This window comes from Labrus bergylta, chromosome 1, assembly GCF_963930695.1.
Source record: "Labrus bergylta chromosome 1, fLabBer1.1, whole genome shotgun sequence".
In the NCBI taxonomy this organism is placed as follows: Eukaryota; Metazoa; Chordata; class Actinopteri; order Labriformes; family Labridae; genus Labrus; species Labrus bergylta.
In genome coordinates this window covers 3573557-3590670 of record NC_089195.1, presented here as the reverse complement: position 1 = coordinate 3590670, position 17114 = coordinate 3573557, and the positions used below count along the sequence as shown (strand labels likewise).

At 40.7% G+C, this 17114-nt stretch overlaps 1 protein-coding gene across 1 annotated transcript; it reads right to left on the bottom strand.

Moving 5' to 3' along the window:
• Nucleotides 1-808: 808 nt before the first annotated feature.
• p4hb (prolyl 4-hydroxylase, beta polypeptide) lies at nucleotides 809-17114 on the bottom strand. Its single transcript, XM_020652221.2, has 11 exons — nucleotides 16795-17114; nucleotides 13764-13970; nucleotides 11768-11901; nucleotides 11421-11558; nucleotides 7588-7692; nucleotides 7332-7457; nucleotides 6637-6837; nucleotides 6289-6409; nucleotides 4852-5033; nucleotides 3823-3933; nucleotides 809-2401 (listed from the first exon to the last, which is right to left on the bottom strand). The coding sequence occupies exons 1-11, from the start codon at nucleotides 16931-16933 to the stop codon at nucleotides 2327-2329; spliced, it is 1539 nt and encodes a 512-aa protein (XP_020507877.1). The 5' UTR covers nucleotides 16934-17114; the 3' UTR covers nucleotides 809-2326.

Here is a 17114-nt window from a genome sequence, read left to right as displayed (position 1 = left end):
TCAAAATATATAGTAAGTTTTGACTGAAAACATCAGCTGACTTACTCCTGAATTGCTCACCTCATCCCTGATTCTTCTTGTCAACTCAAGACATCTTTATCATCGAATTCAAGCAAAGACAATAACAGACCGTTTTTACGCTCTAACTGAGCTCAGTAAGGTTTTCTACTTGGTGTTTTCTGTTACGAGTGGAAAAAAAACTACAAGAATCTAGGCTTAGCTTTAAGCTAACTACTAATTTCATTAATTCATAAACTGTAAATAGTACACCTGGATGTAAAGGCTAGATCATCAAATACTCTTCCTCTGAACACTTTCAAGGCGTCTCAGTCAGTTGAAAGTCAGAACCACAGCTAGCTGTTGTGAACATTACTGCCTTTCTTTTCATGAAATGTTAGCTAACAAGACATCAGTGATGAACTGTAGATTGTCTTAATGGGGTCTGAGACGTTGTAATGTCTTTTCTTTATAGGCTACCTAGACGTGTTTAAAGCTCACAGGTGAGAGCATGTGTTTTAGCCACGTAGCTATGTAGGTCTTCAGATCTTTGTTTCCGATAGTCCACTTGATCTGTTTCAACATTGCAGTAAACATGATTTCTTGGCATCCTGTCTAAGAAATGGACATGGCCTCCTGGTTTCAAATCTCAAGCCAATGTGGAAGTACCTTGAAACTGTTGCTGGCAAGCAGCAGGCCCTTCACTGGGGGTTAGAAGATATCAATTGAGTGTTAAGGCCTTTTCACTTCCACGGTTCACATGTGTTCAATTTAAAATTGCACTTGAACATAAACCAAAAACAGGAGACAATTCATTTTTGTAATTTTTTTATTTTATTGGCCACCATTTCATGTTTTTTTTTCCACATCGATTTGGATATGATGGAATGCTTTTAGTCCCCCCCCACTGCTGTACAGCTGTCAAACCCATCCCCTTGCTCTACTCAAGCCTCCTCTTCCTGCCAAACACACAGCGCAATCAATCCCTTGTTCATGGACAACCTGAACATATTAACAAGTCATCCTTTTTCTTAATCAAACTGCTTTTACACCATTCACACAGCAAACACACACACACACATCGTACACACACAAACGCACACACTGCTGTGGCATCAAGTTTGCTAGGTAGAGCCTCATGGGATGAAGGAGGTACAGTATTGGTGAGGGGTGGGGCTGTGCAACGGTTCCCTCCCCGCTTTAGATATAATGGACACTTCTCTCAGACCAACCTGACCAGTAAACTCGACCAATCTCTGCCCGCTTTAGTAACCACAAGAAATCTCTGATTAGGCATGAATGCAGTGCGACCTATCAGAGCTGGCTCCAGAAAACAATCCCAGGTCTGAGAGTATGTCAAAGGGCCAACTCTGCCCCAGCAGGGCCAACTGGTTACAGCTGGGCACAATGGTACATTTGTTAAAAATGACAAATCCTACGATAAAAAAACAAAACAAGAAAACCTCATACTTAAAGCAATTAAATAAAATAGAATTTCCCCCTAAAAAAAAGTTAACTTTTGTTCCTTTTAGAAAATAGTCAGTAGCCGTGCCAAAATGAGGAGACTTAAATGAGAAATTATTTGGGAATGAAGAAACGATTACGACGTCGACTTTCCCCGGCCAAAAGAGAAAAAATAATTGGTCTCAGCTACAGATGGGGAAACCTTTGTGCTACACTGGAAAAGCTCTGTGGGGTTATTTTAGTGAAGCCAAATAAACACATCTATAAGATGGCACCCTTGACCCCTGAGAGATCAGTCCTTACAAAACCGCCACACTAAACTCTGGTCCTCTGGATTTCTATTAGAGGGAACGAACATTGGAAGCCCCCCCTTACCTACAAATACAGATTACAGCACTCAATTAACTTATACCCACACTGAACATTTGCAAGTCTTTTTCAAAAGGAACAAGCATTTTGAAAACTGGATATCAATGCCATCTTTACATTTGGTTTAAAATATACAAGGCAAACAGCTGATGTGGAGCTTTGTAGAAGGCATTGAGGTCTCCTAAAGAGGTGCTGCGCCGTTCCACAGAGTCCCCCCAGGTGGGACAGGACCTAGTCTGACCCGATGAGAAGTTGTGAAGTTGGGAGATGTGGCTGGTAAAATGGCCCCGTCTCTGATAGAAAGACTGACTAACTGGTGGGCTGGCTAGCAAGGCCGGCTGACTGACTGACTGAAAGGCAGTTAAAGGGGAAATGTTAATGTTCACAGGACAGGGAAGGTCCACAAGGAAGTGAAGATGGTGATGGTGACTTGTTGGAAGGGTTGGGGCGGGACTCGTCTCCTTTCTCTCTCTCTCTCTCTCTTCACGGCCAGCTCTTACAACTCGTCATGTTCATCGTAACCCTCGCCATCAGAGTCCTCGTCCTGTCCTTCATCCACATCGTCCAAATCCTGGAGACCATAAGAGGGAAGGGTTTTTCATTAAAACAGCTCCTGCATGCTCGAACCCTCCGATAAGCTTACAAAGAAGCCAAGCTGTTGCGACCGATTTCTATTCTGAAACTGCTTAATTCTGTTTAAAAACAAACCCAATCCGTACCAAAAAGAACAGTCTTGAAAATGTGATCCGAAGTGCATTTATACTAAGTACAGTCTAAGATTTAACTAATATGGATTCTGGTTTATTCAAGATTCCTTGAATTCCTATCATTATCAGATTCTGCTCAAACTGGCAGCAATATCACCTTTTATACAATAATATATTGTGTTAAGTATACCATACTTTTTGCCATTTTACTCAACCTTGTGAAGCAGTATCAAGTATGGCCACCGGGAGGCTGATGATGTATAGATGACATCTTTCTGCACAGCCATTTCTCACGTCTAGTCTAAGGACTGGCGGGGTTGAGAGGCCGTGCAAGACATTGGATGGCCCTAATGTCGACTGCAGAGCTGCACGTGCAGATTTGATCAGAGGCTCAGGTCTCCAGGCAAATGCCGGAAAATAGCTTCAACAGCTGCAGACGGCATTAGTGCACACCATTCAACTGGGCTGTAATTAGACTTTTGAGAAGGGGGTGTGGTGACAATGGTGGAGTGGGAAAGTGAAGTAAACAGGACCCCATCACCTCCCATACGAGCATGGATGTAGTTGTTGCACACATGAATGCATGAGAGAGCTAATCAATGCATCTTCTGTATCTTTGACTATGATACGGTCGAACGTTAATACATACCAATTTCACCAACTAACAACTTAACATAATGTTTACTAGACCATTTTGCAACAGTAGTTGGTTTAGGAAAAAGGTGTAATGTTACATCCATACATACTTTGTAAATAATATTATGGAAATGGTCTTGAGCTGCCAACCTAATCCCTTAAATCGTATTCCTCGCTGTGTATCAGTTGGCAACATCCACCTAGAAAGAAGTGGGTCAGTTCTAAGGTTGCAGTCTTAGATCCTAATGAGTTGGTCCCTTCAGTCTATTTTGGGAAGCTTCCGACATGATGCCACAATATGCCTTCAAAAGGAGGTTTCGTATACCAAAGAGTGCAATCTAGACTGGCTGTTTGTAAAAGTGTCTTCAGATAATATTTGTGAAATAACGAACGACTGATTCATGGATTTCACTGTGGGACACACAAGTCTGAGATCTTGACTTTATACAACACTGTGATTAAGGTAAAGACTCAACAATCAACCCTGAAATACACACAGGGCAGCTAATCTTTAAAAATAGTAGCTGCTACAATTGTTTTGGTTTCTGTCACATAATACATGGTCATGTATGTTCCTAGTCTCTTTACATCCTGAGTGTGATCTTGAATGTTTTTCTCTAAATGGAGTGTGACAATGCATCATCTTTACCTCTGCATCCAGATCATCATCATCTCCTGCAGGGGCACCGCCGTCCTTTCCACCACTCTCCAGGAACTTGGTGAAGCCTTCCAATGTTCTCTCGCCATTGTAATCAATAACCTGCCAATCAGACATTATTTCAGATTAACATACGGGATTGTGTTTCTTATTCTCACCACCCAAAACAAGCTTGTAAAGTGCAAAGCATGAACGCAAAACAAACATATCACAGAGCCCTCTACACCTGACGATGCCATTTATAAGCAGCCAATCAACTTTGTGCACTTGGTTTTCAAATGGTGCCAAGAAGTCGTCCAGAGGTGATGGGAGCATAAACAAGGCCACAAGCCAAAGGGATAATTGCTAAAATAAGGTGGTGCATGAAAAGGACAAAGGACTTCTGCTAAGCAACCAAAATAAAATATTTAATCCTGCTATAACAGCACCTCATAACTGCCACTTCACCCTTTCTTAACCTCCTCTTGGTTATTCTGCATGCTTCATCTAAGTGAGGTTTTAGGCTAATCCCTGGATTTACTACGGGGTAGCCCCAGAATATACCACTTATTTAAGATTACTAGACTGAAGGCTGGCACGTGAAGGTCTTTTCATTAAAAGAGCACTATGGAGAGAGGCAGGTGCAGGCTGAGCAGTGTTAGTGGGAGTGAAGTCATCCGGCAGAAATCTGTGAGAACCACACACAGCAACATTATTGTGCAGGAACCAACGAGGGCAGCAAGCTCGGGTTTCTTCTGCACGTGTTAACGTTGGTAAATCAAGAGTCACTAATGACACTTGGAAAGCCAAATTGGCAGTGGTTTTAGGTCCAAAAAGCTGCTGGATCACCATAACTCACAGCTGCAAAGGCAGGAAATGAATAAGAGGGTTGACCCAAGACAAGGGGCAATCTTACAGGTCACAAATGGAGAGGTTTGCAGATGATCCTGAGTATAAGAGGTGAACTCTGTCTATTCTGTGATTGCTTATGGAACAGATGTATCAGACAAAGAAAATATTCAGATAGTTCTGAGCACTCACCTTGCGCTCATCTCCTGCAGGGAAGAACTTAAGAGTGGGGAAGCTGTGGACTTTGACTGCCTCGATCTCATTGGCTGTGGAGTCCATCTTAGCCACAATGGTGTCAGCGCTGTCCTTGAACTTCTCTCCAAGCTTCTCCCAGATGGGAGTCAGCTGTTTGCAGTGTCCGCACCAAGGTGCATCTGGAATAAAAAGAATCAAAAAATAAAGTCAGTCAAGTGTTTTACCATGACAAAAACATAGACAGTATACTAAGATTGATCATTTAAAGTCTTTATATGTATCTTCACACTGCATGTAAATTGACCTGAAATGAGCGTGATCTAGAAACACAGTTAAGCAGTGAGTACAGTATGTTATTCTTCTTTTCTCTAGTCCCTCAATTAAACAACTTTTATACGTGAGGGGAGGGGCGATGTAAACAAACTGAAGATAGGATTCTGAAAACATCACAGACAGTGGGACTCGGGTGTTACACCCATTGTAGACAGTCATGACTCACAGAGTTATTTTCAGAGGATATACTTGATTTATATTACATTCAAGTGTGAAAAATTGCATAAAGCCTTTAAGGTTATAGCCTCTACATTTAAAAAGTAAAAGGCAATGCAGAGAGCTTCAAACCAGCATTCTATCTAATTTCCCACAGGGGGGACCCTCAATGGTTTAAAAAAAAAGTCTGATTGTTGAAATGTATAAGAAAAGTCTTTCATAACCTAGTAATTTTTTTTTTTTTTTAATAGGTTATAGTCTTCATTGTAATTTGCAACTCTCTTTCAATACAAAATATTGTTGATTTTGTTAATTATGGTTCCATGCAGAGTGAAATAGATTTTAGTGTATGGTATCCTTTTAGTTGACAAGTTGCCATCATGGTAACCTGTCATCCAGGGTAGAGGCATTGCAGTGTTTTCCACCCTCTCGTCCACTTATGGTTAACCAAAGGCCTAGAAAAAACCAACGGCCAAAATGCAACACTGAGGCTTCAGAAGCGATTGACAAATCCAGCAAGCAATGTCCCGGTGGCTTCCCCTCCCCCTTGTACGTATTTATACACAGTCTATGGCTAGCTGGAATCAGGCGAACACACAATGAGCATTGCACATGGCTTCATGGCCTCGCTCCCTTGTGACTGCCAAGGACTCTCCTCCTCCTATGACTGGCACAGTGTATTTAAACGTCAATAGTATTCAATAATACATGTCTATATTTAACAGGATATTTTCAACAACAGTATCTGGTGGCAAATTAATTTGCGGGGAGTGTGACCTTAGCACGGGCAAACAAAGGGAGGGCGAGATTCGAGTTTCAGACACCAAAGCTAGAAGCTTTGCCAAACCTCTCACCTACAACAGACTGCAAGAAAACTCCTCTATAAAAACTGTTGATCCTGTTTGTTTGTAAGGTGTGGAATTGAAATAAAGAGGAGGCTCTTACAGAATTCAATAAAGACATTCTTTGATGGATCGAAGGCGACCTCCTCAAAGTTCTTGCCGACCAAAACCCTGACTGGGGTTTTGTCCCAGTCTTCGGGGATGTCTTGACTCATGAGGTGGGGCTGTGGGGGAAAAAAGGAAAAATGTTAAATTGGACTTTAACAGAAAAAAATAAATTGCATTACATCAATAATGCTAATCTTTTTTTAACTAATGGTTATGTGTGTTAACAGCACATTCTTATGAGTAGCTCAAAATACAAGTTGTGACATTAAGAGGATTAAGGAATGACTTTCTTAAAAACAAATATTTTATTTTTTGCTGCTTTAACTAACGTCCTCTCTCTCACCTTGAGTTTACCCTCAGTAAAGAGTGTGCAGAACTTGATGATGCTCTCTGCTGTGATGGAGTCCATCTCTGGCTTATACTTGGTCATTTCGTCCTCCAGGGTGATGAGGCGGATGGCCGGGCACTCCTCTTTCTTCAGGCCAAAGAACTCCAGAATGCGCTGGTTGTCGTCCACGTCGCTGTCGATGAAAATAAACAGGATCTGGACAAAGAGAAAGGAAGAGGTCAGATTTTGGTAGTAACAGTTTATCGAAAAATCTGCGGGCTTCCCAACTCTTTGATTTAACGCTCAGGAGTTTTATGTTGCCCCTAATTTGAGCAAAAAGTTATGATAGTCATACTCCAGCTATTATGTTTTTTTTTTTTTATTGATTTGAAAAGGAGCAGTCGAACTATCTCCTGCATGAAAACAACTTTTGCTTTATGAATTCTGTCTGCAAATTGCATGCAAAAAGGAACATAATAACGCCATCACCAAATGCACAACCAGAAGACTCAAAAGATGAAGGACTTGACTTTCAGTTGCCAAAGGAATAAATGCTTAAGCTTGAAGTGTTTTGTTTTAAGATCAATTTAAAAAAGGGTTATGTGGAAAATCTCTTGTTATTGGTTTAATTGGGTTAAAGATAAGCGGGTAATGCGTTATACAAATGAAAACAGTTCTAAAGGATTTTAGAAAAGAGGTAGTTCACTCACCTGTCCCTTGAATCCCTCTGAAGCTTTCTTAAACTCAGCCATCTTGTCCTGGAAGTCGGAGGATGTTTTGGGCAGGAACATGAGGATGTGGGACTTGATTTCTCCACCAAAGATTTTCGGGGCGGTCTGCAGAAAGCAAAAACAATGAAATGTGGACATTACACCCGGGCTTTTAAGGTTTATTGATATGGACATTACTGTGCAAGAGGGACAAGAATACGTAACGGTGACACGAGTCAATATGCCCAGTCGTTACCTGCTCAGTGAACTCGATGACCAGAGGCAGCTGGTTGGACTTGACAAATGCCAGGAGGTTCTCTTTGGTCAGCTCTCCATCAAAGGTGTTGCGGCCTTCATCAAACTGTAAAGGAAACATGGAAACTTTTAGCAACAATTATTCCCCAACAATCTAATCTGCCTATAAAATCCAAACATATAATTACCAGAAAAAACCCTTTTAAATCCCCTGGAAACCCCAGCAGAGGAAAGAGCTGGAAGCCCAAGTGGACTTTAAGAATAGCTGTGGTACTGCTGTGCCAAGCAGCTCTTACTGGCACACAATAGGAGAGGGGTCTTTGGCTAGTGGCTAGCTGCCACACTCACCAAGGCTCTGAAATCTAAACCTCTGACTCTCATGTTGCAATAAACAAGTGCAAGATCCCCCTGGTGTTTATAAAAACAACACCTGCCATCAATGTTTGTATCGGGGGGGGGGGGGGGGGTTGTTTATAGACATGGATCTAAGAGCAGACAATGAGAGTGAGAGGACAGCCCTGCTCTGTGTGCCAAAATGAAAGAAGATTATCCATAGCTCAAGACCTGAGATATTTTAAGTTTGTTGTCTCGTGTTGAAAACACTGAGGCTGTTACTACAGATCAAAGGATTGTGTGAAATAATGGTAATGCCTACCATGAATTGTCATGAAAAAAACTCATCTTGGATATGACCGTTAGAAATACAATGAATACAGTGTTGAATTTAAATAAAAATAAAAAGTGAGTTTGGTTCAGTGTCTTGCCAGAGTCCTCATCACTGAGCCCATCATTTCTAGTTCTACATTACATTTTCATATTAATACAGTAACATTGGAAAAGTGTGGCCTTTTTCTTCCTTTTTTGCAAATGTATGATATTGTGATTGATTAGATGTTTATACGTTTCACAGCTGGAAATAGAATCATCTGTTAAGAGTGAAATGGAGAACTTGCTCATGTTCGTCTGTATCCCTGACCCGAACTGTTGAAGTCATTTTGGTGGTTACAAACCAATGTAAAGCTTGTGTTATTGGTCGTCATCAGTCCTCGATCAGTTCTTTAAATCTGAATATAAAAAGAGGTGCGACTATGGCTCATCTCCCTTTTTACATCATCTTCAGACCTTTTCTCTTTTATATGTCCCTAACAGTCCCGACTTTCCCTGAGAAAACAAGGCAAACCTTTTGGCTTCTTCTATGAACAAATCAAATGATATTGTCATAATGAAGTGAGCAGAGAATGGAAAAGGATTTCCTTTGTGATCACAGTCTTACAGGTTCTGGTAAAGGGAAGGGTTGCTGTTTTGAGTCACAGATTCAAAGGTGTAATGATATCACTGAATGAATCCCCACATGACCCGTTTGCTTAATATTTTTATTGACCAACATACTGGACCTCGACCCCATTAGCCAAATCCACAGGCTGGCTTGTGATACAGGTTTTCCTGATAAGACCGCTGAATGACCTATTCTAAGAGTAATGGTTGCAGTCAATAAACTGGATTGAAGACGAGCTTGAGCTTGCTTAAAAGAGATCCCACCTTTGCAGATTTCATTCGATTAGGAAACAGGGGACGCAGGAGAGATTTCCTGTTTATGGTAGTCTATGACAAAAGGAGCTATTGAAGACGTGTGAAGCCATACCTCACATACAGCTCATTAGCATTTATCAGCTTTAAGTCAACATGCTGAGGTCATTCACTGGGTAGATCAGAAAACACCCAAAGGCTGTCACACGTCAAGACTTGCTGAGTTTAGCATTTTTATTATTATAATTTTTTTAACTGGCATACTGAAAAGGCATCTGCAGAGCAGCCAACACTGGATTTGAACTCAAGTCTCCCTATTATTAACTCTTCTCCTGCTGGCTCTTCATTTCCTCTCACTGAGCTCGATTCAGTCTTTCTCTCTACCACTCTCTCTCTCTCTCTCTCTCTCTCGCTTTATCAATCACTCCATGACAGCAGGAGGAGAAGAGAGATGTCAGGGCATTCAGAGCCTTGCAGATAAAAACAACTCAGTCTCTGTTGATTGTTCCAGAACAGTAGTGAGGGTAAGAAGTTAGACCCCAATGTACAAAGAATGTTGTTTTGTAATGTTATTTCACAACAACAAAATTGTGGCTGGTGAAAATGCTATGTGTGGCAAGTTACTTTGAAAAACCACTAGCCACAGTGGCTGGTGAGCAAAAAAAAAAAAAAAGTATGTCAAGCACTAAATAAAAGTGTGTTTGAAGCCCCATGAAATGGAGGAACTTTGGAAACAGTGCTGACCCCATTTGAGTCTCACCACTCCAGGGTTGTGTTTCAGTTTGTGCAGGCAGAAACAGACCTGTGGAAAAACAGTGATGCAGACCCCGACCTTCTCTGCTCATAGGGTCATATTAGTTAGAATATGTCCGTCTCTGATTTATCTTTCCCTTTGGCTTAACGTTTTTGGAAGAAGGCATCGAGTAGCTGTAATAAACTATACAATGAATAACTTGTTTACAGTTGCAGCTGACCTTGTTGTCAAACTAACGGCAGTTGGGCAGTTACAATGCCCCGCAGAATTATGTTAACTATACTCAAGGGCGTAACTTTGAGTTGAACATTGGGGGGGGTTGAGATTTCCGCCTGTGAAGCAGGTCTGAGGACATGTCCCGCATGACAAAATCTTGGAAAGATTTATATATATATATATATATATATATATATATATAAATAAATATATAATATTTTGACATAAACTTCATATATTTGCTCAAGTAAATAAACATAAACACACACAGGCTGCATGAGCCGCTCAGGTAGAGAGACAGATCACAAGCATAGTGAAAATATAACGTAAATCACATTTACAACAATCAAAAGTTTAACCATAAAATTCAAAGCAACATATAAGACAACTTTCCAACACAACACACCTTACAATCAAACAGGACTGTATACTTGACTGAACTTTACATTGCAGCAAAACGTTGTCATTTTCTGAGGTTTCAGATGAGCAGGTAGGAATGGTATGCTCTTACAAGGCACAATTTAAATACAAAAAGTAAAAAAAGCAACATCGACATGATATCCTTATCATTATTTCACGGAACATTCATGTTCATGTATATAGACGATCTTTGGCTGATCAAGTGACCGCACAGAGCTCTCCTGGGCTCAATGATGACAAAGTCGAATAGCGAATCTGGCTAACTGGCTAAGACACAGCACAGCAGAAAGTAGGACCAACTTTTGTTCAGTTAACATTATTTGACTCGTGAGTGGTGGCACTGGAGCCCTAGCAGTAGCGTACCTCCTGTTGGGGGAGATATTTTTATTATTTTGCCCAACCAACAACTTAAAACTGTTGGTTGGGCTTTCTTTTTCTCTCGTACATACACGGGGAGAGACTTATAAAGAGAGAGGAGGGAGGGAAGCACAGGTCTGAGGTGGGCAAAACCAAATCTCAGAGTGGGAGGGGGGCATACAAACGTCACCATTTACTTCTAAATTGAGAAAATCTACCACATGGTCGTGTTTATAATACTTAACATTCATTATCAATAATTATGATATCATATTGGGTGGGTTGTGGTGGCTGGTTTGGATTATTGGGTGGGTTGCAACCCACCCATCCCCCCCCATAAATTACGCCTATACTACTGTTTGGGGTCAGACAAGTCCCAGTGTACCTGAATGGTTTTGGGCTACGTGTTTCAACGCATGTTAATAAAAGGCAGATTATTCATGAAACAGAAACTCTAAAAAATGGAATTCTAAACTTTTTTCTCTTCATTAAAACCTATTTTAAAATGAAAGTGTAGCATTGTGATGATTTTAGAAATGAACCTAAAAGTGCGAGCTCACCTTCTTGAAGAGGACAATGCTGTCCTTTGTCACCTCAAACTTTGAGTAAACAGCGTCATCAGAGGCCATGGCGAAGGGAATGTCGTCTACAGCTTCAGCTGCTTTTTCAAAGACCTTGGCATCGTCGGAGTTGGCATCCTGCGGACACATGAGACCTTTGATTTAGACGTGGCACTTGCGTGCGTGTGATCATCAAGGAATAAATATTCACTTTTAAACTTTAAAGCACAAAATTAGTTCTTAATTGTTTGGAAAACAACACAGTGTTTGATTAAAAGAAGCATAATAAATAGGAAGATGACTTGTAATTTAACCCAGTTTTGGACTTTGAAAGATGATAATCATACCTTGAAGAATCCAATGACTGCCACCTCATTGTCGGCAATCAGAGACTCTGCCTCAGTGACTCCAGCCAGGGTAGCCACAGCGGGGCCTGTGCGCTTCTTAAGCCAGTTGACGATGTCATCGGCCTGCCTACCAGCTGCAAGACAACAAAAAACATGAACTCAAGTACGTCTGTGTGGTCGGACATCAAAATGTATGCCTCAAACTTTTTAAGAACTTTCCCAGTTTCAATATCATTTAGAAAACGTACAGCTCTCATGCTTTATAGACAAGTGAGATACACCTTTCTCTGTGATCAGAGCCCAAGAGACATCATCTTGACCCAGAAACATAGGCCTAACCTCAGTTTAAATACTACAGTGCCTCAGGGGGGGCAGAAGTGTAACTGACTTTCTCTTTTTCTACTCCAGCAAACTAAAGCTGTGAATGAACAGAGAAACCGTTCATGCATTTTTTTTCTACCACTTCTGTTTTTCCTGAAACCTCTGGCTGACGAACCTTACAGTTTCACATGACAATAAAACAGAAGTGGCTCTTTAATTTTCAAATCTAAAAAAAAGGGACATGTCAAACAATAATTCAATTAAAAACCCAAAATATAAATCTTTATTCCCACTCTCTAATGCTGCAAAAATAACTGTTTTAACTCTTTTCTGAATATTAAGACGTGGCTGTTAGACTGGCCCAGCAATGCAAGATAGGAGAAATTTCACAGAGACACAAGTTGATGAAGCGATGCAGTATGTAATTTTGTGCTTTAACGTCTCAGTTAGTACGTGAGAGACGTTTCTAGAAGCTGGACGGAAGTCTGGATAGTCACTCACAGGCATAAAAAACACTTCCAAACCCACGCTCCTCGTCCCTGCCAAGACTAGCTTGGCCAGTGAAGAAGAAGCGACGTGAGGAACTGCACATGCCTCTGGCTTTCTCAGTCAGCATGGGAGAAGCGTGCAAGAAAGGCCCAGCCCACATTTTACTTTTCAGTCATGTTGCCAAAAGCTGATTGGCTGACTTACTGTCTTAGGCTGCTGTGCAGATCATATTCACAGTATAGTGAAAGTCAAACGCAGCTTGGCCAAGATGATCAGATCTAATATCTTAAACAACATATGAAGCAACTCATGACCTAATATGATCAAATACTATGCACCTTATTATTATTATGAGGTTTTTAATGGGGATATGACTAAATATAAAAACAGAAAGTGACATGATGGGATTTATTTTATTAAATTAAAGTTTTCACCCAAATCAGATATTTGCCGGTGAATCCATTTCAGCTTTTCATTAGGCAGCTTTGACTATTTGTTCAAAAATGTCAGTTCACTGAATGTCTTCCATATCTCCTGAAATTAATCATGTGTCCCCTTTTTTAAATGCAGGGTGGTTGTAGGCTTTATAACCACAACACAATTACACTCTTTTTGTCCCAATTTAGATCAGTGTTCACTCCTTTTGAGCTCAAGTCAATCAAGTGCTTTAATGAAGACCCATTGAATAAAGTCAGAGAGACACAAAACGGTTTTAATGACCTGGGTTGCTTGTTTTGGAGAGGAGACCCCCGCAAATCTACTGGCCACTAGTAAAAAGATAGTTAACAATAATCACTGAAGGAATCCTAACCATAAAACAAGCTGAGCACCTACACACATGCCCATGACAGCACGGCTCTCAGGCACAGCTGACTTCAGATGTCTGGCCATGAGGGTCAGAGTAAAACTACTTCTTCCCTTTGTTTAAAAAAAAACAAACAAAAAAAACATGATTCCATCTCTTTATGCTCCCACATTCAGTTGCTTCTGGGTCGCTCTCGGTACAATGCAGCTACAAAAAGAGGTGATTTTATTTGACCAAATACGAGCCGATTTAGGGTTTCTACAAGATTTGTGTCCTAGGATCTACGAGGACAGTCTTAATGAACAGGAAGGCACCACTGTTTGCACCTTCAGCATCTCATTTGGGTTTAACTGTACAAATGAAAATTATAGCAACACTCACCAGAGTACTCTTTGGGTGACTCTTTCTCTCCACCCTTAAAGAACTTGATGGTGGGGTATCCTCGGACACCGTACTCTTGGGCCAGTTCAGTCTCCTCTGTGGCGTCCACCTTTCCCAGGCGCACCTTTGAGTCCTCAGCCTTCAGCGTGCCAGCAGCCTTCGCAAACTCTGGGCCCAGGGCCTTGCAGTGACCACACCATGGGGCATCTGCAGGATTTTGAAGAACAGGTTAAGCAGGGCACAGCCAAATACAAAGATTTGCCTTGTCGTTGATAGTAACCCAAATCAAAAAGGGGCTAGAACAAATAAATCCTCGCCGATTAATTAAGAATTTCTGATTAGCTCATATTTAATTTACCCTGAGAGAATAGATAATCCCCGTCCCATTCTAGCAGATTCCCATCTGGTCTGATTCAGATAAATACGAATGACATGGATTCAGTAAAACAATTATAAAAATAATCCAGAGGGCATTCAAGAACAGTTTTCCGAACAGCAGAAAACCTCAGAAACTATTTGTTTGTTAAAGAGCCCATATTATGACCTTTTTGGGGTTCATATATTTAATCTATGTAACTACTTTTGTACATTCACAATAGCTAAAGTCTGAAAAAAGTGTCTGTTTTCATGTACTGCTCCTCCTTGCTCCCTCTCCGCTCTGAGTCCGTCAGCTACACTCTGCTGAGCCCACACTGTTAGACCCCACGTGGGCCAAGTCTGCTCTGATTGGTCTGCCAATCCGCTCTGTCGTTATTGGTCAGTTGCTCAGCACGCGTCACGGAAATTTCAACATGAGCTGCAGGGCTTGCCACAACGAGCCAATGGGCTTAGATCAGTGATCTCACACTGACAATGACGCCGCACTGACAATTTTTTTTATCGAGGAGGGCTAGAACCGAGCGTTACATGCAGCTAATGCTACAGCTAACAGGAGGACGTAGGAGAAGCTGTGTTTCTTGGAATTTTTTCACACAGATGTGCCTAAACATGCACAGGACACTTGGAAAACACACTAAAGAGCATATAAAACCAGAAAAAGCATAATATGGGACCTTTAACAAGATTTGTTTATTCTAGCAAATAAATGATCCTGGTTTTTATTTACAACATCATTGAAATGAATGTATTTCATGATCACCTGTACAAAAAACACCTGATCACAAGCATCAGAGTTGATTAAGAACCATTCAGTTAAAGGATTCATTGCTCTCCCATCACTACATTTTCTTGGGGTCATTTCTGCTTCATTACATTTTATCTTATATAAATGAAAACTCATTGAGTTTCCAAACAGAAAAAAAAAGATATTTTACAAACTGAACAAGATATTGCAATCACACAATTTTAAAAACCGATAATTGATGAGGTGAATTAGATAAGAGTTGCAGATCTATGTTAATATTTTCCATTTGAACTTTTAGATGATTCAATTCGGATTTGTTTAAGGATATTAGTTTAAAGTCTAATAAAGCACATATCCTGATTGGCCCCTCAGGCTGCTATAAAGCTACTGTTTACATAACCTGCTGCTATGAATCATACCAAGGGACTTTTAATTATCACCTGTCACTTTAATTTGCCAATCTTAATTATCCTGTAAAGTTCACTTCACTACTTTATATTCCAGTTGTATATACCTCCTAGGGCTGGGAAATATATATACCCTGCTCCTCCTCTCTCTCTCTCTCTCTCTCTCTCTTTGCATTGTATTTAAAGAACATTTTTATTTTATTACTATTTAAATTCACAAATAGGTAGTTTATTTTCCATGTGTTTTCACTGTTAATAAAATACATATTGATATGGCGATACTCAATATATATTGGGTTAAGAGGAACAGACAGTCAGTCATCATCAGTGAGATGAGAAAAAGGTGACCGTTATTTTAATGCAACATAAACTATATCCATATTAACGATGTTGTCTTACCCTATACCTTGTTTGAAAATATATCAATATATCTTAAAAACTCGATATATTTCCAGCCCTAGTGTCGCATGTTGATTCAGAAGCCATAGTGTCCAATTGTACATGTAAATGTTTGTTCACTAATGTCAAGCTGATAAATCCCTAATCAAAAGTGACACGTCGAATTATATGACCTGCATTGCATCAGTTTGAATTATTGACAAAGAACAAAACTTCCCTGTGCACACAGATGAACTTTTGTACACGTCAACCTAGCTCCACATCCCAGCTCAGATCCCGCCCTGCTAAGACATACGTGGGCATAGCCTAACACCCCTCCCATCCTGAGCTCATTGGAGAGTCTTCCCCACTCGGCTATCCCTGACTGGTCCACGGATTAGTCAAACAAATATGTGAGCAGGTCAACAATATGATAAAAGTGAAGCGGGATGGGCCTGCAGGCAAATCCCATTAAAGTCTGTGGTGAGCTATTACAGCAAGTAAACTGCTACAAAAAATTCAGTGGATTTGATCCTGGATTGCACGAAACCTGAGATTTAGCAGACTGAGACCACAAAAAGCAATCGAAACTAATAAACCCGAACTTATATGTTTCACTAACACGGCCTTAATAATGCTTTATTACACCATTAATAACATGAAGATGGAGGCACTTTGCATTCACTTAAACACACAATATCATGCGCTGTGCAAGCTTTTCATTGCTGGAGGAATAGTTAAGTAAACATATTGCATTGCACTTGTACACATGTTGACAATAAAACAAGTTACTACATTGTGCTAAGTTTCGTATTTTTACACACTCAAGGGCTAGCTTGTACAATTTTGTGGTGGGAAACTGACCGAGAAAAACGCTGTTTAATAAACAATTAGCCCATTTGTAACATAGTTTGCACTGCGATTAAATAGCTAGTTAGCAACAGGGTGGTGTAAAATTGCGGGGGTGCAGAATTCAACATAACACTAGTTAGTTAGTTAGTTAGCCACCAACAGCTGCAACTTGTGTCAAAGTTTAATGATAACATATCTACAAGCTTCATTTAGCTAGCTTAGCCGTTAGCTACATGTCAGCCGGTGAGATTGTGAAGCTTTAATTACTCACAGAATTCAACCAGGATGTCTGGGTGAGCTTTGAGAGCCTCCTCAAAGTTACTTTTCTTCAGCACCAGGACGTCTTCTTCCTCGGTGAGCTCAGCCCGGCTCGCCACAGCCAGCGTACAAACGAGTAAAAACTTCAACATAGTTGGTCGAGTTTTCTGTCTTCTTCCTGACAGAGAGAGACGAGTGGTGCAGACACGGTTTTCTACGACTTCTTAGCTTAGCTTTTGCCTGTTTTTCTTGTTTAAGGTTGGGAGAGTAGCTGTGTTTTTTGTGTCTACCGCTACTAACGTGGCACCGCACGCAGAAACCGGAGGGGTCAGC

Excerpts from the sequence above, each read along its gene's own strand:
- p4hb (XM_020652221.2), bottom strand. The coding sequence starts at position 16,933 with ATGTTGAAGTTTTTACTCGTTTGTACGCTGGCTGTGGCGAGCCGGGCT. Across the intron at positions 7,693-11,420 it reads GCATTGTCCTCTTCAAGAAG|TTTGATGAAGGCCGCAACAC; the intron begins GTGAGCTCGCAC and ends TTTCCTTTACAG. Across the intron at positions 5,034-6,288 it reads GAATGTCTTTATTGAATTCT|ATGCACCTTGGTGCGGACAC; the intron begins GTAAGAGCCTCC and ends TTTTTATTCCAG.